The 22699-nt window shown below is 50.0% G+C and overlaps 1 protein-coding gene and 1 pseudogene across 1 annotated transcript; one reads left to right on the plus strand and one right to left on the minus strand.

Moving 5' to 3' along the window:
* Window positions 1–1181: 1181 nt before the first annotated feature.
* LOC149366927 (uncharacterized) lies at window positions 1182–9466 on the minus strand. The gene is made up of 3 exons (XM_089566072.1): window positions 8940–9466; window positions 7179–7413; window positions 1182–1993 (listed from the first exon to the last, which is right to left on the minus strand). The coding sequence occupies exons 1-3, from the start codon at window positions 9428–9430 to the stop codon at window positions 1658–1660; spliced, it is 1062 nt and encodes a 353-aa protein (XP_089422198.1). The 5' UTR covers window positions 9431–9466; the 3' UTR covers window positions 1182–1657.
* Window positions 9467–16542: 7076 nt separating this feature from the next.
* LOC149366928 (uncharacterized) lies at window positions 16543–22552 on the plus strand (annotated as a pseudogene).
* Window positions 22553–22699: the final 147 nt, after the last annotated feature.

Here is a 22699-nt window from a genome sequence, read left to right on the forward strand (position 1 = left end):
ATGCAACCAATTGAAGGGATCGTATAGTGATGCTCCAAGCAAGTCGGACTGAGGTTACTTAATTGCTTAATTACCCAATTAGCCTAATGAGCTTTACTAGTCAGGCCATATAAATAAATAAAACCGATTAAGAAATTGGTCGAGCTCAGGAATCGAACCACGGTCTTCGGCGTGAGAGACGAGCATGCTATCCACTCCGCCATTCCAGCTCGATGGTTTGGAATGAACAAAGGCGCGTCTAGTGAATACGGTGTCTTCACTCACTCTCATCCTTCTCCATTCCCTTCCGGCGAGGTTTAGGTGTCCATTGACAAATCAGAGACAGATACATTTCCTTCCCTCAAAAACCAATTTACCGACGAGCGAGGCATAGAACCGAATGGGCAATGACGTTCTATGGACTCCTTGGCAGCGTTGCAAGACGCTGTCGCGTTCCACTCTTAGGGGCGAAGCTTAACATCTTAACCACACATCAGTGACCACACTTTAGGTCAAAAAAGTGCCCCCCTGAATTTTGTGAGACAGGTACTGCGTAATTTCCTTTCCTCAAATACAATTTTCATTTTCTTCATTACGGCTCCTCTTTATCTTCTTTCGCTCACACTTCCTCCCTTCCTCTACGGTGCGGTTCAAGTGTCCACCGAGATGACAGAGAATTACTGCGCCATTTCCTTTCCTCAAAAAGCGTTGCGTTCAAAGGGCAAGGCATCGCGCCGAACGGGTGGTGGCGTTCCGTTGACTCCCTGGCAGCGCTACAACGCGCTGTCGCGTTCCACTCCTAAAGGCGAAGCTTCAGCATCATTAATTAGCAGTTAATTAGTATTCATGCATTAATCAGTAATTAACCATTGATTAGTGATTTGTCATCACTTAGTAATTAGTACTCAATTATATGTGACGCCACCAGTGCCACAGAAACAGCGAAGGTGGTGCGGAAAACGCTTCCGCCTCTACCCACTTTAGACAGTCAAACTGCCCCCTGAATTTTTCTTCCAAGAAGGCGTAAATTCGATGTTTCTGATCAGTTAGGCGAAACCTTGACCCTGAGTAGTAGTTTTGTCTTGACACACCACTGCCTTAAAAATTGTAAATACACTACGGTGTGGTTACCCCGTCCTTGATATCGCAAACTGGCTTGATTCGTGAGCAGAATGACGTGAGGAAAGAGTCGACACACGGAGTTCTCATCAAGTTAATAAATTTACTATTCGCAATAGAAAAAAACGCAATAAACGACCGCTTCAGCAGTTTTCACTTGGCGGGACACCCAGCTTCAAGCTCTGAACGAAGTCACAGGTGAAATGCTGGCACAGGCCACTCGCTTGCTCGGAGCTTGGCAAGACCTCCAAGAAGTGGCACGAACTGGGCACGGCACTTCGCACACGCTCCAGGACGCGCTCCGTCATGTGGGGGCTGCTCACAGCGAGCCACTGCAACTAAGGTGCAATCCTTAACATTTTGTAAAGGCGCTCCTCGCCCACCTGTGGCCTCCTCAGGCAAACGTGTGTTCGACACGTCTTTCGGCGTCCCTTCGTTCGCCTGTAGCCCGAGTCGAATGCTTTGCCGGGGAATGCCGTGTCGTCCCAAGAACGAAACACGGAGGCTCTGGGCGTGCAGGAGCGCGAGCGCGGCATCCGTGTCGTCCACGCACGAACGCTCAATGTCCAGCACGACGAGGTTGGCGATCGAGGGGCAGTTTGTCTGTCAGGATTTCGTCCTCGAACAGGCAGCAGCCTTCGACGCTAAGGGCACGAAGCGACGGGAACGGCTCCAGCGTGGCACGGCCGATGGCAGACGCGAATCCGCAGTCGGCGAGGTCCAGTAGCTGGAGGCCGCGCTGGTACGGCCGGCCCGCTTCGGCGGTGAAGAACTGCCCTGGACTGAACCGCGACTGGCGCAGTGATAGGCGAGTGCGAGTCGTTCGCAAGTCGCACATCGTGACGTTGTTCGCTCGATGGTGACGCTTGTGGAGGTCGCGAGTGACGTGCACAACCTGCGAGTAAGCGAGAACAGTTGTAGAGCCTCTCGTTCACTAAGAAGGCTGGCAGAATTGCGCGTATTTCTCACAGATTCGCGCAGCTGCTTTAGCATTCCTGGGTAATCATCGTCATCATTATCACCAATCTGACTAGGCCGACTGCAGGGCAAAGGCCTCTCCCATGTGTCGCCAATTAACCCTGTCCTTTGCCAGCTGCGGTCACTCTATCCTCGCTAAGTTCTCAATCTCACCCGCCCACCTCGCTTTCTGCCGCCCCCTGCTACGCTTCTCTTATCTTGGAATCCACTCCGTTACCCTTAAGGACCAGCCGTTATCTTGCTTTCGCGTTACATGCCCTGCCTAAGCGCATATCACTCGCGTTTCTTCCCCCTCCCACTCCGCCCGGTTCCGATCTCTTATGTTACAGCCATAATTTTGCTTTCAATAGCTTACTGCATTGTCCTTACGTTGAAACCTCTTTAGCATCCGCATTTCTGCCACATAGGCGAGTACCGGATGGCACGTCCTTATAACGTCCCGAGATAAGAAGCGCAAATGGTCGCTGCTTTTTTTCCCACTTTTATACGATTTAAATATATTTTCCTGCAGAAAAAGAATGGCGAGAAGTGAGAAAGAGAGTTTAAAAGTACTTTGCGTCCTATCGAGACTCTCGTTTTAGCTGGCTTTTCACACATTTGTCGACTAGATTTTCCCCCTTGTTCGCCAATATATGCGCATCCATCCGCACCACTGACAAGTCTTGAGAATAAGATACACTCGTGCATTTGTATAAAATACAAGGAATAAATTACGCGTCAGTAGGAATCGAACCAATGCCTCTTCGATGCTATAAGCGGACGCGTAAACCAGTTGGACGTGGCCATTTTCTCTTTATGGGCGGACTTTCACCTAGCATGACAGAATACATAAAGAACGTGTGCACGAGAACTACTTATGGAGATAGCATTATTGACCAAGCGAAAGAGAATTGGTTATTGAGGAAAAGAAATGACGCAGTAGCTCTAATATATCTCGGTGGCCACCCGAACCACGCTGCACAGGAAGGGATAAAGGAGGGAGTGAAAGAAGAAAGGAAGAAAGAGGCGCATTTTTGACCAGTAAGGCTGGTTTCGGGGTCATCGTGATCATATGCTTGAATGCGCCGACTGCAGGGCGAAGTCCTGTCCCATATTTCTCCAATTAACCGTGTCCCATGCCCGCTGCAGCCATCCTGTCCACTCAAACTTCTTAAGCTCATCCACCAAAACCGCCAGTGGGGTCGGCAGCAAAGAAATTTATTCCATAAGGTGCGGGAAACTAACCATGTACCTACAGTCTGCGAGGCGATGACGGAATACACACGTCACAAGACCGCGATACATCTTGGCGAATTAAAGGGAACCTAGTGTGTGGGTTGATTTACGAATGCATGCCAATGAGCAGGTGTGTCATTAGAAAGGAAGAAACAAATTAATTTAAAATTCAGGGGGGCACTTTGTTGACCTAAAGTGCGGCGGAAGCCTTAAGCGCGGTGTTGCTGCTTGTGTCACTGATTTGTGGTTGAGATATTAAGCTTCGCCTGGAACGCGACAGCGTCTTGCAACGCTGCAAGGGAGTCCACAGAACGCCATCGCCCGTTCGGCTCTACGCCTTGCTCATCGGTAAATTGCTTTTTGAGGAAAGGAAATGTATCTGTCTCGCATGTCTCGGTGGACACCAGAACTTCGCCGTAACGGGAAGGGAGGAAGATGGGAGTACGAAGACACCGTATTCACTGTACGCGCCTCAAGTTCGTTCCAAACCATCGAGCTGACATGGCGGAGTTGTTAGCATGCTCGTCTCGCACTCCGGAGACCGGGGTTCGATTCCCTAACTCGACCAATTTCCTGCTCGGTTTTATTTATTTATCTGGTCTGGCTAGAAGGGTTAATTAGGCTAATTGGGTAATTAAGCAATTAACTAAAATCAGTCCCAATTACTTGGAGCATCACTATACCATCCCTTTAATTGGTTGCATGGTTACTAGGCAAAGTACAAATGGCCCCGTTTGAAATTTGCGCACTGTTTCGACCAATTGAAAAGCGTGACATTTCTGTCGACAACTCCAGCTTACAACGATGAGGCATTAAAGGCTTCCGCCTTAATAGAGCATTGCTCCTGAAGCACTCCCGACTCTCACGCTGGTAGGCTCTAGGGAGGCGCCACTGAGGTGAGAATTTTAATAGCACTGTGATAAGCTACGAAACTTATTTGTGTAAACTATTTAGGGCCGGCTCTTTGGTCGTGCTCTCGCTATCATGATCATCAAGCAGAGGTGTGGCGCAAAATGACCTGACATTATGCGTTGCCCAGGTCTAGAGCTACTCAATCTTGCTGAGCAGGCCATTTACCTTCAACTTAGCGCATGATATAAGCAAACACATCTGCAACCGCTGCGCAATTATACCCTCACATTGTATATGTATAGCAAGACGGACGAGACACCTGGCTCTCTCTTTTCTTTTTAAGGCGAAAGCCTTTAATGGCTCATACTGTCGTGACCAAGACGTGTTCGCACATGTGTCCGCGCTTAAGATTGGTCGAAATGGTCGTGACGTCACTGCGCGCGAATTTTGACGGGTGCCCACCGAAATATATGAGATAGTTACCGCGCAATTTCCTTTCCGCAAATGCATTTTTCATTTTCTTCATTACGGCCCCTCTTTCTCTTTCTTCTTTCACTCCACTTCTTCCCTTCCTGTACGGTGCGGTTCAGGTGTCCACCGAGGTGACAGAGAATTACAGCGCCATTTCCTTTCCTCAAAACGCATTGCGTTCAAAGGACAATGCATAGCGCCGAACGTGTGGTGGCGTTCCGTGGACTCCCTGGCAGCGCTACAACACGCTGTCGAGTTCCACTCCTAAAAGCAAAGATTAAGCTTCATTCATTGGCATTTAATTGATGCACCAACAGGATGTGAAGTGAACAATCGCGTGGCAGAATGCAGCACTCAGGCTTTCGCCTTTCACCACTTTAGCCGCTAAAGTTCGTCGTAATTTTTTTCCTTCTCAGGTAGCTTGTTAGGAGCTTTTTTCTACGTGTTTCAAGAAACACGCTAACGTTCATGTGTGGAACTATATTTGTTTCATACGAGACGCCAGTTCACACGATACATACATTAGCTGACGCTTGCCTACCTGTGTCTCGCGTCAGCCTATCTGGGTTACAGATAAGTTCACATGTGACAAATTTGTAACCTGAATGAACGCGTCCAAATACGAAATGAATTTTAACAAAACATACGTATTGATAGCAGAACTCATGAATTCGTGTGTTACACATATGTTACATATGTGAAATAGTACGCACCACATAAAAATTCATAATAGAGACTTGTCGCAAACCCCTATATAGCGCCTCTGAATTCACGCGGCACACACATATCGAATGATGAGATTTTTCGGTAGGGACACACTGAAATCGACCTTTTAGCGCTTTGGCGAACATCCACAGCGCTGAATGGGCAGGCCAGAGATGGGAAACCTATATATACCATTGTCCATTCAATCCAGACGCCAGCGGCAATTCCTCTCAGAGCGGCCGGAGGGAAGCCAACTGGAGCGTCGTACTGTTGCCATGGCAACGGTCTACAGCAGGAAAAAATTTGCTGGAAATAACCAGCAGCCATAACAAAGGAGCTTCGTCTCCCTGTGCCTCGAACAGTTCGGCCCCAAACGCGTCCTTTGCGCTGCGTTCACGTCCAGAATTTCTTCATTTTCTGAACATCAAATCCTCTGTCACCACGTGCGCTGAAGTAGCTCAAACCGAAACTAAGTGTAGTTCACAAACCCAGGGTTAACTGCCGCTTTCACGTTTGCTTGTTCACTGGAAACGATAAAAAATTGGACTCTAAAGCTTCGCCTTAAGAGCAGAACGCGACAGCGTCTTGCAGCGCTTCCAGGGAGTCCATGGAACTTCATCGCCAGTTCTGCACATTGGTACTTGACACATTGCTGCTGCTTCAACAAGTTGCTTTCTCACGCTCGCGCCCCAGCGCCATGATGTAACGCCCGCGTGAGTGCCCCGGCCGCCATGTTTTAATTTTCACTTCCAATGCTAATCTGCATCCTTGCACCTCAACCGTGCTTTAACCTAAGTGGCGGTAGTGACAGGCGTGCGCTGCATGTGTTGGCATTGACAACGTTGTGCAAGAAACACGGCGCTTAAGCCATAAGCCATCGTATTTCGTTGGGTTCATGGGCGTCGGCGTTGACAATGTTTTACACTTCAATGAAAATAAGTGTGCATAACCCGCTCCCTGGCTATGTGGACGCCTGTATCGTCCTTATAGGCAAGTGGGCTCATGAGAGAGAGTTGTGGCTGCAGGCATTGACAAGGTTGTGCCAGAAACGCGGCGCTGAAGCCATAGGAGTTCATTGGGTTCATTGGCGTTGGCGTCGAGAACGTTTTAAACTGCGATCATTTAAGGCGAAAGCCTTTAATGCCTCATACTGTCGTGTCCAAGACGTGTTAGCAAATGTGTCCGCGTTTCGGATGCATGCCAAAAAATAAAACCGAGTACGAAATCGGTCGAGTTGGGGAATCGAACCAAGGTCCCCGGAGTGCGAGCCGAGCACGCTAACCAGTCCGCCATGGCTGCTCGATGGTTTGGAATGAACTAAGGCGCGTCTAGTGAATACGGTGTTTTCGTTCGCTCCCATCTTTCTCCCATCCAGTTACGGCGAGGTTCAGGTGTCCACAGACATATGCGAGATACATTTCCTTTCCTCAAAAACCAATTTACCGACGAGCAAGGCGTAGAGACACACGGGCGATAGCGTCCTGTGGACTCCCTGGCAGCATTGCAAGACACTGTCGCGTTTCACTCTTACAGGCGAAGTTTAACTTCTTAACCACACATCAGTGACACAGCAGCACCACCGCGCTTATGGCTTTCGCCTCACCGCACTTGAGGTGAACAAAGCGCCCCCCTGAATTTTTATGACTAAGCATTCGCTTTTCTTGATGTAAAAGTTCGATGTTTTGTTAACTGAAGATTGCAACAGTTGCTGGCGTTAAAAAAAAACTGCTATTTTTGTTTCGAATGTACGTGTTGCTTCCTTTTAGACCAGCCCGGACACACAGCTCTCGTATAACACTTTGAGCTCGGGCTTGGACGAGGCGACTCTCCTTTAAGCGCTGACGCCATCAAACGCTCACCTTGAGTGAGGGGCAGTGCTCCGCCAGGTAGTCAAAGAACGCCCGCGGAAAGTCTCTCTCATGCTCGGCGGTCGATGTGTCCGTGGAACGGGTTATGCGCAGTTCCACGATGTTGGCATCGACGTGGGCCTGGAGGAAGCTGTGCACCTGTCGAGCCTTCAGCGGAAACGACGTCACGCGTATCACTCGCAGCAGCGAGCGGTCGCCTGCCACGCGTCGCCATCGCCGACATACCCTGGAACGAAGACGTGTGCGTTAGCCTTGTCGCATTGTTTAACTTGACATATATGTAGACGGTAACGTATGCGTCAGCTCCAGCGAAGGTAAAGCTCATTAACTCTGATGATGAAGAGCCTTTCAGTCAGCGTCGTTTACCCAAAATCGATTAAAGTGAACCTAAAGGTGGTCCTCTGACTTCCAGAGAGTTCAGACCAGCTCCGTGTAAAGGATTCCGACACTGTGATCGCCATGCGGTCTGAGAAATGGAGAGTGTAGGAATAAACAAGCGGGTATTGAGGCGTAATGTTTTGCTGCCGCTTACTGATGGCGTCGCTGCTAGCTGCATTTACGACTTTCTAAACGTTTACGGAATACACTGCTAGAGTCTGATTCCTGCAACGCCAACCTTGCATCTCCGTCGCCACACTGAAAGAATGATTCGTCACTGTGCACGTTAAAGAACTCCAGGTGGTGGAAATTTCCGGTGCCCTTCACTACGGTGTCCCTCAAAGCCTGAGTTGCTTTGGGATGTTAAACCCCAATAAACCTAAACCTAAGCTACTGCCATGCCATGGTCTTCGGTATGCTGATTACTGGCATTTCTGCCACTATAGAGAGGGGCGCACATTACGTTCGGAAGACCAGCTCTGGAGTGGCACGCATCGTAATGGTGACATTTTGCACAGCCATTTCATGACTTCTACCGAGAGCCCAGACGCGACTGGTGACTAGGCCAGCAGCGGCACCCGTCGAAACAGAAAATCCTGACTGATCGCTAGTTGATCGTCTTCTGCACCTTCTGCATCTTTTGCAGATAATTTAGGCCGATGAGCTTATTGTATCCCAGTCTCCTCAGGAAGGCGAGCTTCTGCAGACTTCATGGCAAGCCCAGCGTCTATATACCACGAGATGCAGAGGAAGCTGCCGCAACGCGCACGAAAACTGCAAAAAAGTATGAGACATAAAAATGTAGGATCCCAATAACTTATCGTCTACTACTAACTTTTTTAAAGACGGAGAATAGGCCGCGGGCGGCTGCGCCGCACCTCTGTTTCAAATCCTGACGCGTTTATATGCAACTATTTGTTTCCAAAGACGCGTCTACGGCTGGCGTTCCGGCAATAACCACGGGGAGACGCCAAGCGGGCGAGGCGCGCAGGAACATTAAGATCTTTGTGATCTTGTTTGTTCATGATTTTTGCAGCTTCCTCTGTGCTACAAGTTAAGCGTTTAGTTGGTGCAAAGACAGTGGATCTACCGATCTACGCAGGGCCTTCGTTTATTTAATGTGCTTTAAGCTTAATCTGGAATCCAAGATTAAGCAGGACCCTGGTTATTAATAGCTCACACTAATTACACTCTCGTTATGGACTACAAAGAAGCGCTGAATAGTGTTTCATGCTACCTCTAATAAACTGGACAGCGAAATACGTGCTGAGCGATGTAGTGTCGCGCCGGCATCCCTAGCCTAACATGCCTCGTCTAAGCTCCGAAGCATCGATTTGAAAGCGATGCACTGCGTAGCAATTACGGCCGACTTACCCCGGGCAGGCGCTTACATCGTCGAACGACGGCAGCTGACCGAACATCTCCAAGAGGATGCTCTCCGGCAGATGCTCGATCTCCATGGCCGGCACTTCTTCCTTGTCAACGTGGACGCTGTTGTTGTTGCGACTGAAGGAAGTGCGAAAAGGAAATTGCACGGGCCTGCCCACTGGCTCGAGCCGAGCCACACTCGCTGCCACGTGCAGACAGAGGAGAGTAGAAAGATGTGAGAAGAAAGACGGAAAGAATAGACGCGCGTCGCAACAACCGCGTTCGCCGACGCGACGACGCCGGCTGTAACAGACACCCCATCCCCCATGGCTCCTCAACATCAATGCAGACGTGGCGCTCTTCTTATGCTCCGTTTCATGCATAGCAGTCAACGCTGGCGAAGGTACGAAAGTAGTCCGCTGCCGAAAACAAACAAAATGTATCCGTCCGCCTCTCGTCATGGCTGAGTGGTACGAAGCGCGCGCCCCTCTGTTCATTTTATGAGGGACGGCAAGGTTCGACTGCCGGCCTGGCTGTAAATTTTTATTTATTTTTAAGGCGAAAGCCTTTATTGGCTCATACTGTCATGACCAAGACGTGTTAGCAAAGTTGTCCGCGTTTCAGATTGGTCGAAATGGTCGTGAAGTCACTGCACGCGAGTTTTGAGGGGTGTCCACCGAAATATGTGAGGCAGTTACTGCGCAATTTCCTTTCCTCAAATACAATTTTCGATTGGTGTCCACCGAGATATGTGAGACAGTTACTGCGTAATTTCCTTTTCTCAAATACAATTTTCATTTTCTTTCATTACGGCCCTCTTTGTCTTTCTTCTTTACTCCACTTCCTCGCTTCCTGTACGGTGCGGTTCAGGTGTCCACCGGGATGACAGTGAATTACAGCGCCATTTCCTTTCCTCAAAAAGCGTTGCGTTCATAGGGCAACGCATCGCGCCGAACGGGTGGTAGCGTTCCGTGGACTCCCTGGTAGCGCTACAACACGCTGTCGCGTTCCACTCCTAAGGGTGAAGATTAAGAGGCATTAATTGGCAGTTAATTAATGCACCCACAGAATGTGAAGTGAGCAATCGCGTAGCAGAATGCAGCACTCAGGCTTTCGCCTTTCTTCACTTTAGCCGCTAAAGTTCCTCGTAATTTTTATGAGGGACGGCAAGGCTCGACTGCTGGCCTGGCTGTAATTTTTATTCATATTTTTTATTTTAAGGCGAAAGCCTTCAGTGCGTCATCGTTGTCTGCAGAAGACTGTCAGCAGAAGCTTGTCAGCAGAAGTGTCACACTTTTGACGGATGCGCACCGAGTTAAGAGCACCAAAAGCATGAAGAAATTACGGGTTCAAAACGATTAGGTACCAAACGACTACCTTTTTGAAGGAAAACAAAAATTTTCATGAGCTCCTCTGTCAATGCAATAGTCGAAAAATATACGAGAAAAGTGATTGCACTGTTGACTGCGTGAATTTCCGGTACATCCTGTGATATACTGTAAATTGATAACAGTCAACACGTCCCCCGTCCTGCACGCCGGACGTCGTCATGCGGCCGCGCAGCACCATTCCCCTCTCTTTGATGCCCAGGGTGTAGCTTACACGGATGCCTCTTTCGTGGCTCCTCGAGGTTCCTGCGGCTACGCCCTGTACCATCCACACCTCCCTGCTCCTGAAACCCACACCAGCGGGCCGTATCTACACCCTCTACACGCATTGTCCCTCGAGGTTCTCGCCATTGCGCATGCCCTCCAGTCATTTGCCCTCCTTCCCTCTCTCCAAGAGTACACAGTCTATTCAGACTCACAAGCCGCTATTCACCACATACAGAAACGCACCCTGTCCCCTTCTCTCCAACAGGAGGTCGAACGAGCGGTCTCCGCACTGCAGCCTTCCATCGTTTTCCTCCGCTGGGTCCCTGGGCATTCAGGGATTGACGGCAATGAGCTGGCCCATCAGCTCGCCCGCGTCACACTTTTCCGGGCACCGTTGATCCCCTGGCCCAAGCCCTCGGAGGACGGTGGGAGACTCACCCTTCGCCGCACCATAAAAGAGGTCTACCTTGAGCTCCGCTTCGACAAACGCCTTTACCCTCCCCCTCATCCATCACTCACGGTGCCGGAGTCTCGCCTTCTTCGGCACATTCAGATGAATGCAGTTATCACCCCGTCCCGCCTCTTCCTCTATCGCTATCGATCGGACCCTTCCTGTCCCAACTGCCCCTGTATCTATGCGGACCTGGCCCATTGCCTCTTCTATTGCCCGGCTGCTCAGCAGTCGGCTTCCTTCCCCCCACCCTCTCTATCCATCACCACCTGGCTCGACTGGCTTGGCGCTGAAGGGGAAGAACAGCGGCTTCTGGTCGCCCAGGCGGTCGAAATGCTCGGCCTATAAATTTTGGTCGAATAAAAGTCTTTTACTACTACTACTACTATGATTATACCTTTTTCTTCTTTTATACCTCCGTGTAATCTAACAGCATGCGTTTCAATAACTGAAGCTAATGTGACATTTCTGTACGTTTTTTTTAATATGGCAGCAAGTGTCGCGGTAACGGCTAGATTTATTGTATTTGTTTCTTTTTTATGTAAGTCACGAATGCAATTTGCTTATCCCAGGGAGAAACGCCCTCGTCAGGCACCACGCCTTTTGACCTCCTTCCTGAAGTGTATGTAGAGGCACTTCAAACAAATAAATTTCTTCTCCTTGTAAATATGTGAGACAGGTACTGCGTAATTTCCTTTCCTCAAATACAATTTTCATTTCCTTCATTACGGCCCCTCTTTCTCTTTCTTCTTTTGACTCCCACTTCCTCCCTTCCTTTACGGTGCGGTTCAGGTGTCCACCGAGATGACAAAGAATTACTGCGACATTTCCTTCCTGAAAAAGCGTTGCGTTCAAACGGCAAGGCATCGCGCCGAGCGGGTGGTGGTGTTCCATGGACTCCCTGGCAGCAGTACAACACGCTGTCGCATTCCACTCCTAAAGGCAAAGCTTATAATTAGCAGCTGATTAGCATTTAGCAATTAACAGGTAATTAGCCATTAATTAGTGACTTGTCATTACTTAGTAATTAGTAATTATTATGTGTGCCGTCATCCAGTGGTGACGTCACCAGTGCGACAGAGGCAGTCAAAGTGGTGAGGAAAAGGCTTTTGGGAGCCGCCGCGGTGGCTCAGTGGCTATGGTGCTCGGCTGCTGGCCCGAAAGACGCGGGTTCGATCCCGGCCGCGGCGGTTGAATTTCTTTGGAGGAGAAATTCGAGGCCCGTGTACTGTACGACGTCAGTGCACGTTAAAGAACCCCAGGTGGTCGAAATTTCCGGAGCCCTCCACTACGGCGTCTCTCATAGCCTTAGTCGCTTTGGGACGTTAAACCCCACAAAACCAAAAACAAACCAAAAGGCTTTCGCCTCTACGAACTAGACAGTCAAACTGCCCCCTGAATTTTTCGCTGTGTGGTATAAATCATCGGGAGACAAAGCGGCGCGCTTTGCGCCAGCCCTGGTTCACACGGCGCTGGGACTGTAAGTATGGAAGAAGTTTTACTTAAATATTGCACTTAACGGCAAATTTTTCACCACTCACTGTGTGCAGATTTTGTCGGCCCGTCCGCAGTTCGAGAAAATGACAGCTACTACGGAAGAGAGTTGAAATAGATGCGAAATGAATGATGGAACGAATAGCTCCTTCGCTTCAAACAGCCGCGCCAGAATACTTTTAGTATGCCTTTAGGTTTGGTTGGTTGGTTTGTGGGGTTTAACGTCCCAAAGCGATTCAGGCTATGAGAGACGCCGTAGTGAAAGGCTCCAGAAATATCGACCACCTGGGGTTCTTTAACGTGCACTGACATCACACAGTACACGGGCCCCTAGAATTTCGCCTCCATAGAAATATATCGACATGCAGGCAGTAATAGGTGAAGCAAAGGGAATACGCTCGTGTAGTAGTAAGCTCGCAAATTATGCGCCATTAACAGCAACAGCTTTGATAAGCACTCACTCCACTACCCCATGCAGCGAAGCATTAAAAAGAAAGTGTTTATAAAAATAAATCGAAGTGAAAGAAATATTTTTGCGTTTTGGCTGCGAAACAACCTCATGAGATGACCAAAGAGATATTAGAGTAGCAGAAAATTGGCTTTTGAGGAGAAGAAATGGCGCATTAATTGTCTAACATCTCTGTGGACACCTGAACCGCGCAGTAAGGGAAGGAAGGTGGTGGTGGTGGAGAAAACATTTATTTAGAAGGGACAGGAGGTATGTTTGGATCAGCCCGTAAGGCACCGATCCTTACAAGCACTAGGTGGAAGTCCCTAGTTTGGGACCCTAGTGGGGGTGGCCGCCGCCCGGGCTCGCCCAACTAATGCTTATTGTGCCTGTAAGTCGTGGCAGCCGAGCAGGGTCGCCTCCCAGTCCTCCCGGGTTGGGTTGGGAATGGGGGGAATGGCTGGGTTGGAGGTGCAGGCCCAAACCATGTGATAGGTGTCCGAAGACACTGCACTACAGTGCGGGCAGTTGCCGCTAAAGGAGGGGTCAAAAAATTTCAGTGCTGCCTGGCATAGCAGCGTATTGGTGAAAGGACGGAGAAGGAGCCGCTCATCCGCCTTCTTCAGGCCTTTACATGGGCTAGGGTAAAGGCGATGACTATCTAGATAGTAGGTTGTAATATCTCTGAGCGTATAGACGGGATTAAAATCGGGTTCCTGATCGGGTGAGCAGGAGAAAGCAGCCCGGTGAGAGAGCGCGCGGGCGGCTGCGTCTGCTGCCTGGTTTCCTCCCTACCCCTGATGAGCAGGGGCCCATATGAGGTAACGGTGTGCGGGGTCCGTATCCCGTATGCAATTTTGGTATATTCGATAGGCTAGGAGGGAGTGCAGCCTTGTTCTTCGTTCCCACATGCCCTTCGCGAGTCGCTGATTATGTATTTTGAATCGGAATGTGAGGCCGCGAGAGCAATCGCGACCTCTTCTGCTTGTGTTGTACTGCTGGCTCTGAAGGTGAAGCCGTTAACTGCGTTGCTGTTGTGGACTACCGCGGCCATGTACCATTCCCGTGGTGAGGGCCGGGGTCGTCCACGCAGTATGCACCTGTTTTGTTGCAATAATGTCGGGCTAGAACTTGCCCTCGTGCCAGGCGCCGACCATTATGGTCTTCGTGTGACGTATTGGCTGGAAGATGTCGCAGAAGAAAGGCGCGTCTCCACAGTTCTGGGATGTGAAACCTGCCTTCCATGGGAGTGTTGTGTTGCATATGGAGTCGAGCAAGAAGGCGGCCACCCGACTCCGTTTGCGACAAGTACAGTCGTTTTCAAAAATGCATGGCCCACGGCTTCAGTGCGCCGAGCGGCCGCGGGGCCGCACCGCGGCGCTGCTGTCTCCGACCGGCGCTTGCTGCGATATTGGACGAGATAGCCTTCGCTCTCACTCTCGAGCTGTTACGTAACACACCTGATAAAGTATATGTGCGGCGTTCGCCTGTTTAGCCGCTGGTGTTGGTGTAAAACATTTATTTATACTATACACAAGAGAGGTATTGCTTGGATCGTGCCTGAAGGGCCCGGCCCTCACAATCACTAGGAGAGATCCCTAGTCCGGGACCCCTGTGGCCTCCGCGGCGGCCCGGGCTCTTGTCACCAGGGCTCGTTGGACCTGGAGAGTTGAGCAGCCGAGCAGGGCAGCCTCCCAGTCCTCTCGGGTGGGGTGGGAAAGCAGGATTGGCAGGGCATGCCCACACCATGTGATACGTGTCCGCAAACACTTCCCCACAGTGTGGATACTCGGCCGAAAAGGCCGAATTCAATTGTTTGAGCACTGCCGGGCACAGTACCATGTTGGTGTAGAGGCGAAGTAGCCAACGCTCCTCTGCCTTCTTGAGGCCTTTACAGGGGGTAGGGTATCGGCCGTGAGCGTTTTGATACAGGAGAAAGATCTCCCGAAAAGTAATAGCGGGATGAAAATCAGTAGCCTGATCAGGCGGCGATAGAGGCGATGCCCGCTGGTTAAGCGCGCGGGCGGTAGTGTCCGCTACCTTATTTCCCTCTATCCCCGCATGTGCTGATGCCCAGATGATGGTGCGCCGGGTTGGGAAATCCCGGTACTCACATCTGTGTAAAATTTGGAAAGCACGACCTGGAATTTGGCCTTGTTCAAAATTGCGGCAAGCTTCCCTTCAGTCGGTGATAATGACTCGGAACGCTGGATCTGCAGCTGCAAGCGCGATAGCAACTTCCTCCGCGAATGTAATGTTGGGGGCACGAAACGTGAGGCCCTGAACTAGGTTGTTTTGTTGGGCAACGGCAGCCGTGTACCAACCCCCATGGCGTGGACCAGCCGCGTCCGTGTAAAATACCCCTGGTCGAGCACCATACTGCTTGGAAATGGCCTCCGTTCAGGCGGCGGCCATCATGGGCATCTTTTGTCATGTTATTGGGGAGGGGGCGAACCTTTAGTGCGAAGCGCCAGGCCTCGGGCATGGATACCCGCTTCTCATCTTGGGTTGTGGAATTGATGTGGAGGCGGGTCGGTAGGCGGCTACCCGCACGTGTTTTGCTTAACCGCAAGTATTGATTGCTGAGACGAGCCTCGCACAGCTCCCCAAAGGTGTTCGTCATCCCCAGGCCGAGGAGACGTTGGTTGGATGTTGCAATTGGCAGGTCGAGAGCTCTCTTATAGATTTTTCGGAGAATCACTTCGAGAGCGTTCTCATCGCATTTGCGCAGGTGGAGGTACGGTGCCGAATACAGGATTCGACTGGTTACGAATGCATTGGCCGGCCGCAGGGCGTCTTTGCATCGCAACCCCCCTCATCGTGGGAGGGAACAGCGCGAAACAAAACGACGGACAAAGTAAGAGGACACAAAGACGCAACCCCCCTCGTTTGTTTGATACCCGGCGGACCATACGGCCAACCTGATCCCCCACCTTGCGGAGTTTCTTCAGCGTGGTGTCAATCTTGCGGTTCTTTTGTGTATAGAGTCCCAATACTCGAATTTCATCGTGTTCAGGTATCGGGCCACTAAGCAGGGAGAGGGCAATTTTGGTTGTGCACCTTGGAATGGGACGTATGTTCACGAATTCCGATTTGCTCGGGGAGCACTCAAGGCCGCAGCGGTGTGCATAATTGTCCACAATAGCCGCCGCTTGCTGCAGGTTGGCCTCGATTTCTCCAACCAAACCGTGTGTTGCCCAGAGGGTGATGTCGTCCGCGTACAGGGCATGCTGCACACCCGGGACCTCACCCAGCAGGTTAGGGAGCTTCATCATGGCCAGATTGAAGAGAAGAGGCGAGGGGCTCGGTCCGAAAGAGAGCATGCGGATATTCGCGGGTGTATGCTCGCGTCGTGTGGGCGCGAATATCCAGTGTTATGACAAGGTGCTCCAGCTTTGCCGCGCTCACTTGCCGCTACTTTTCAACAAGTTTAGGCTCGCGCAGCGCCGAGATACGGCGGTTTGCAGTGACGAGGCTTTGCTTCTGTGTTCTAATTTCGCTTCGCATGTATAGTTGTGCCAAAATCGCGGTTTAAAATTTTTTCATATCGTTTTAAGGGGAAAGCTTTAATGGCTCATTCCGAGAGAAGCCGGTGCCGTCTGTGAAGGGAGATGGTACAAAATGGAGGGTGCCCTCATCGGCAATGCCTACATCATCAGGAAAGTAAAGCTGCATAGGGGTGGGTTATGGCGTATTGCTCTGGAACAGGGGTGGATTCTACTGGATTGCGGGGAATTACGTAGGATTCAGTTGTATTACTGGCGTACTGCGGCGGATTCTTGCGGATCGCGATGGATTAAGACTGGACTATATGAAATTAGTTTGGAATACGTTGAATTGGGTAGATTAGGAGTGGGTCATGTGAGATGCAAAAAATCGCAGGCCAGTTTTTACAACATCGACGTTCGAGGAGCGTTCGAGGAGCGGTCCGGAGAGATAGAGAGAAGGGCCTAGAATTAGCACGGTCAGCAAAGGGTTGGCGGTAAGCGTACGACGAATGCGTAGCGTCTAGGGAGAAGTCCCCGTACGATGAGCGACGAGGATGACTGGTGGCAAATGTCGGGCGGTAAAGCAGGCGACGAATATGTAGCTTAGTTGGGGAAGTCTGCATATCATTTGCGCTCATCGCGCTCACGCCGACGGCAAACACGGGAAACATGTCCGCGAAACCCGCAGTAGTAACACACCGGGCGACGTGCAGGCGGACTCCAAACAGGGCACATTGCGGGGCTCGGGGACAGGGAGGCCGGAGTTTGCTGGACGGGCTGTGGATGGATTTTGTGCTGTTCCCCCGTGTGTTTTTTCCGTGAGTTGTTGCGTTGGTCTCTTGTTTCTTTCCTTTTTCCAAGCCCATACCGAAATTAGTTTCCTATAAAAGCCGCCTCGTTTATTGCTTATACCTTTCGTGTTTGTGTTAAATACAACCTGCAATCTCACACATCCTCACAGCGACCCATGTCGTGGTGAGAGCCCTGGCAAAATAAATGAATATGGTGAGGGAGTTTCTTGACACGAGCGACCAACTTATGCAGACGCACCTGAAACCAAATTCTTACTTGTTAACAATTTTTTGCAGCTGTGCCAAAACGCCACCAGAGCGTCTCTTCCAAGAAGCAGCCTCGGCCAACACGGAGGCAACTGCTAATAATGGATCTACAAGCCAGTGTGGTGGCGTGGTACCCTGATGAGATGGCAGCTGAACATGTGGAAGATCAGCTTTCTGAGAATTGTGACAGTCCACTCACCGCACCAGCATGCCAACTCGAATGTGTGTCATACGCCAGGCAGCTGTAGAACAAGTAGCTCTGCATGATCAACAACTTTGCAGCCCTGCATGCGTTCACCAACTTCGATACCATTAGAGGAAAACACTCGCCTGCCAAGGTGTGTAGTTGTCAGCTGCAGTGTTGACCGTGATGAGGACGAGGAGCCTTCACAGAGGACTTCTACTGCCGCATGTAGTAAGTTAAGCAGCAGTTATGCTGGCACTACCATCACTCCGGAAATTTCTGTTGCTAGCAGTCTAGATTATGGAAATAAGTGCAGCTCCTCATGCCTCCCCCATGTATCCACTGAGCCCTCTAGCCACATTTTGGGTAACCTCAGTGGTAGCACTTCTCAGAACATGCTCCCTTCACTACAGCTGAACGACATTATTTCAGAGTGCAATGGCATAGTGGTGCCAGAACTGCCACCAGAAGAAATGGCAGAGTCCTGTGCCAACCCCGAAACTTCCAGTCCCGTCTTGTTCGCTTGCTCTGGAAACGACACCAGCAAAAAACTAGAATCTGCACACAATGTCACTGCAGAGCTGAAGAAAAGGTACAGCGACTTAACACGGAAGTACAAGAGGCTAGAAATGCTGCACAACCAGGCAAAGGCCTCTATTCGAAGCCACAAACGACAAGTTAAGTCTGAGCGCCAAAAACATGACTCTATGTCCAAGATGACATTCCTAAATGAAGACCAAAAGAAGGTAATGACCAGAAAAACAAACAGAGGATGCGTTTGGTTTGAAAAATAATCAGAACATCGCTGCAAATCAAGCATGCATGTGGTGCAGCTGGTTATGAACTTCTGCGATCATTATCGTATCCCCTGCCTTCAAACAGAACCCTGATCAGGAGGTTACAAAACATTCACTTCCTTCCAGGCGTCCTCGATGAAGTGTTCGATGTATTAAAACGGAAAGTGGAGGCCATGGAAGATATTGAAAAGGACTGTGTCCTTTTCATGGATGAAATGGAAATCGCTCAAGGGTACGAGCATGACCATGCCTTAGACGACCTTTTTGGCAGCACAACCCTGCCCGACATGCCAGACAATGTTGCAAATCACGCGTTAGTGTTTATGGTAGGTGGCCTAAATAAACTCTATAAGCAAGTGGTTGCATACCACTTCGCAGGCAAATTTACTGATGGACGGCTGCTGAAAGACTTCGTTTTCAGCCTTATAGAAAGGCTCCACAGCATATCACTAGGAGTTCGTGCTGTAACCAGTGATATGGGGTCAACAAATCGCGCAGTGTGGCGGTTGCTAGGGCTTTCTAGCCACCGAAGCTCTGAAAGGATTAGCAGTATACCTCACCCTCACCTTGAAGGTAGGCTGCTGCATATTATGGCAGACCCAGCACATGTTATAAAAAGCGTTCGGGCTCAGCTTCTGCGGGTAAGCTGTTTCTACTTGAGCACTGACACAGTGAACCAGCAGGGTCTTCCTGGCAACAAAGTCGACATTAAGGATGTGGAATGCTTCAACGAGCAGCATTGGGCTACTGGAACGTTACCAATATCCTGGAAGACAGCCGAGGTTCGGTTCATTCCGAAGCCGAACAAACCCCTTAAACTGGATAATCTTAGGCCGATATCGCTGACCTCGTGTTTGGGGAAACTCATAGAGAGGGTCATCAACACGAGACTGAGTAGATACTTAGAAGATAACAACCTCCTACCTAACACTCAATTCGGCTTTCGCCCTCACCTATCAACACAGGACGCCCTATTGTATTTGTACAAAGACCTCCTTGAGACACCTCCCAAGTCACAGACAAGGGCCATCCTGGCACTAGATTTGAAAGGAGCGTTCGATAACGTTCTACATAAAAATATCCTGCAAAGCCTCGCCAATACCAACTGTGGCGCAAGAACCTACAACTATATCAAAAACTTCTTATCAGCCAGGCAAGCCACTATAAACTTCGGTGGAATAAAATCAGATCCCATCACTCTAGGCCCGAGGGGAACTCCGCAAGGGGCGGTACTGTCACCCCTCTTGTTCAACTTGGCTATGAAAGATCTACCAGGCCTTCTTTCCGAAATTCCCGGCATCAAACACACATTGTATGCTGATGATATCACTGTCTGGTGCAACTCGGGGAGTGACGCCGAGATCGAGGAGCGTCTTCAAGCAGCAGCGGACACGGTGGCCCGGTACGCCAGAGAGAGAGGCCTCCAGTGTGCGCCGGAAAAGTCCGAGTTGCTAATTCTGAAGAACCCGAGGACACCCCTAGCGCAGAACATCTCGGTGTATATAGAGAGCCACCCAGTACAGAAACCCACGGAGATCAAGATCCTAGGGCAGTATATCCCGCAGGGGCGACAGAACACCACCACAATGAAGAAGCTTACAACATCCACCGAGCAAATCCTCCTGATGATACATCGTATCAGAAATAAACACCATGGCATGAAGGAAAGGGACACCATCCGCTTAGTGCAAGCATTCGTGATCTCGCGGATAATGTACGGGACGGCATTCCTTAACCTCTCCAGGTCGGAAATTGAAAAGTTGGAGACACTCATCAGGAAAGCCTACAAGACGGCACTGGGGCTACCGAACTCCACGCCAACGGCCAAGCTCATGGCTCTAGGAGTACATAATACCCTGAAAGAGATGTGGGAAGCACAATGGCTCTCACAACTCAATAGGCTCGCGCTCACAACACCCGGCAGAGAACTGCTCGAGAAGATCCATGTTAATCTGCCCTACACAATAGACCAAAGGGGAGAGGTCCCACGCGATGTGAGAAGACGCATCAACGTGCACCCCATTCCGCGTAATATGCATCCCGCATATAACATTGAGAGGAGGAAGGCAAGAGGGGAAGCCCTGCAGAAGAAATGGGACAAGCAGACTAACACCCTTTACGTGGACGCAGCAGGACCACAGAATGGAGTCATGACTATTGTAGTCTCAACGCCTTCAGGGTCGATGGTGAACTGCGCCTCGGTGAAAACATCTAACCCCACTCACGCAGAGGAGGCAGCTATTGCATTAGCTGTAGCATATAACCCCAACGCCGTTGTGCTCACTGATTCCCAGAACGCCTGTCGCAACTTCAATTACGGATTAATTCATAAGTCAGGGTTGTCAGTGCTCACTAAGCATCCACCCAACCAAGCCTCAATCATCTGGTTTCCCGGTCACCTGGAACTACCAGGAGGAAACGAAGCCGCTCACAGGCATGCCCGAGCTCTTCTATACCGGGCGTCTTCCCCTGATGACCATGAAGGGTGCCGTGTCCTGATAGGTTTAGCAGTGTATGCTGACAATCTCGCGCCATACAGAACAGCCAGAAAGGAGTACCCAACACCACACAAATCCCTCAATAAGTTAGAAGAGAACACCCTTAGGAGACTACAAACCAACACATACCCAACACCAATAAATTACACCTGTGGTACCCTACACTATACTCTCCGCAGTGCCCACACTGTGGAGATGTAGCTAACCTCTACCATATGGTGTGGGCATGCCAATTTACTCCCTTACTTGACCCCATTCCCAACCCCTCGGAGGAGCAGTGGGAGGCTATTCTGCTCAGCGATGATCCTGACCGTCAGCACTGGCTGGTGGGGAGGGCCACCGCAGCAGCAGCAGCCAATGGACTACCGGACTAGGCGGCCCACCCACATGTTCTGAAAATACTGAATAAATAAAGATGTTTTCAACCAAGGATGTAGAGGAAGTACTCCAGCATGACTCTGATAACGACCTTAAGATAGCAAATGGCTTGTCTGCTGTCCATGTGAGCACTGGACATTTTACCAAAATGAAAGTAAGCATTGCTGTACAGCTCTTTCGAGAAGCCCCTGCTGGTATTCGCTACCTAATCCAGAAAGGAAAGCTTCCAGCAGAGCAAGGGCTCGGTTTTTCGAGCTACTTTGGAGATGGTATAGTTTAATGTCGTCCCGTCATCCTGTGCTTGCTCTGAGCAAGATATATGTTGCCAAGTATGAAGAGGCGATAGCAATGCTTCACCTTGCCCAACATACGTTGCGACATGTGAAGATGGGAACGGCACACTGGAAGCCGTCTCAGGCAGGCCTTCTGATCTCCACATCTGTTGTACTTAGCCTTGCAGAAGAACTTCTGTACCACCGTGGGTACACATACATCCTGACAAGTCGATTGAGCCAGGACTGCCTGGAAAACATTTTCTCAATCGTGCGGATGAAAAAGCCTACCCCAAGTGCATACGATGTGAAATTGTGCTTTGAAGCTAGTTTGTGTAGGGCAGTTTCTGCATACACCGAAATCATCTAGCTATGACACTGACGACAGCCTGCTCCTCGCCGACCTTCTTGGACCAACTTTTCGAAAGCAGCTTGTGGAGTTTGAGGATGACGAGGAGCAGCTAGAGGACCTTATTATTGAGGAAGTTTCTTCAACTGAATGTGACATTCTCGCTTACTTTGGAGGATTTCTTCTCAAGGCTGTATTGAAAGGAACTGCGAATTGCGAGCCATGCAGAGCAGTATTAGTTGGAGAAAAGGAAAGCTACAACGCCCTCATCAACATAAAGGAGTACGTAAAGGGGGCTCACAACCTAATCAGGCCAAGCAATGCTGTGATGGGTGTTCTGGTTCACTTTGAGGAACATTTCAAGGCCTTTGTCACAGCTGATACCATCTTGGACAAGAAGGCTCCATTCAGAACCATATCAAGGTTCCTGGCTGAAAACGTGGAGGTTAATCTCGAAGGAGTGTGTAGTTGTCACAAAGAAAAAGTTGAAAGGTTGCTTTTGGAGAAGTATGTTCGCTCACGGCTGCGAATGCATCTTCGCCAACAAAAGGCTCGATGTGTTGAGGCACATTCCAGCAAGACGTGTGCTGGAGTAAACCTATCATAGGTCAAGGAAAAGAATTGGGAAAGGTTTTTGTAGGCTGCCCTTTCTAATTCTGAACCAAGTGGCATAGTGTGAATACAGACTGTTTCAGGGTTGTCTGCTGGATGCAACATATTGATTTCTTTCCTTTTTTTTACTTTGCATGGCAGT

The sequence above is a fragment of the Amblyomma mixtum genome, chromosome 1, assembly GCF_055824585.1.
Source record: "Amblyomma mixtum isolate Tamu chromosome 1, ASM5582458v1, whole genome shotgun sequence".
Classification (NCBI taxonomy): Eukaryota; Metazoa; Arthropoda; class Arachnida; order Ixodida; family Ixodidae; genus Amblyomma; species Amblyomma mixtum.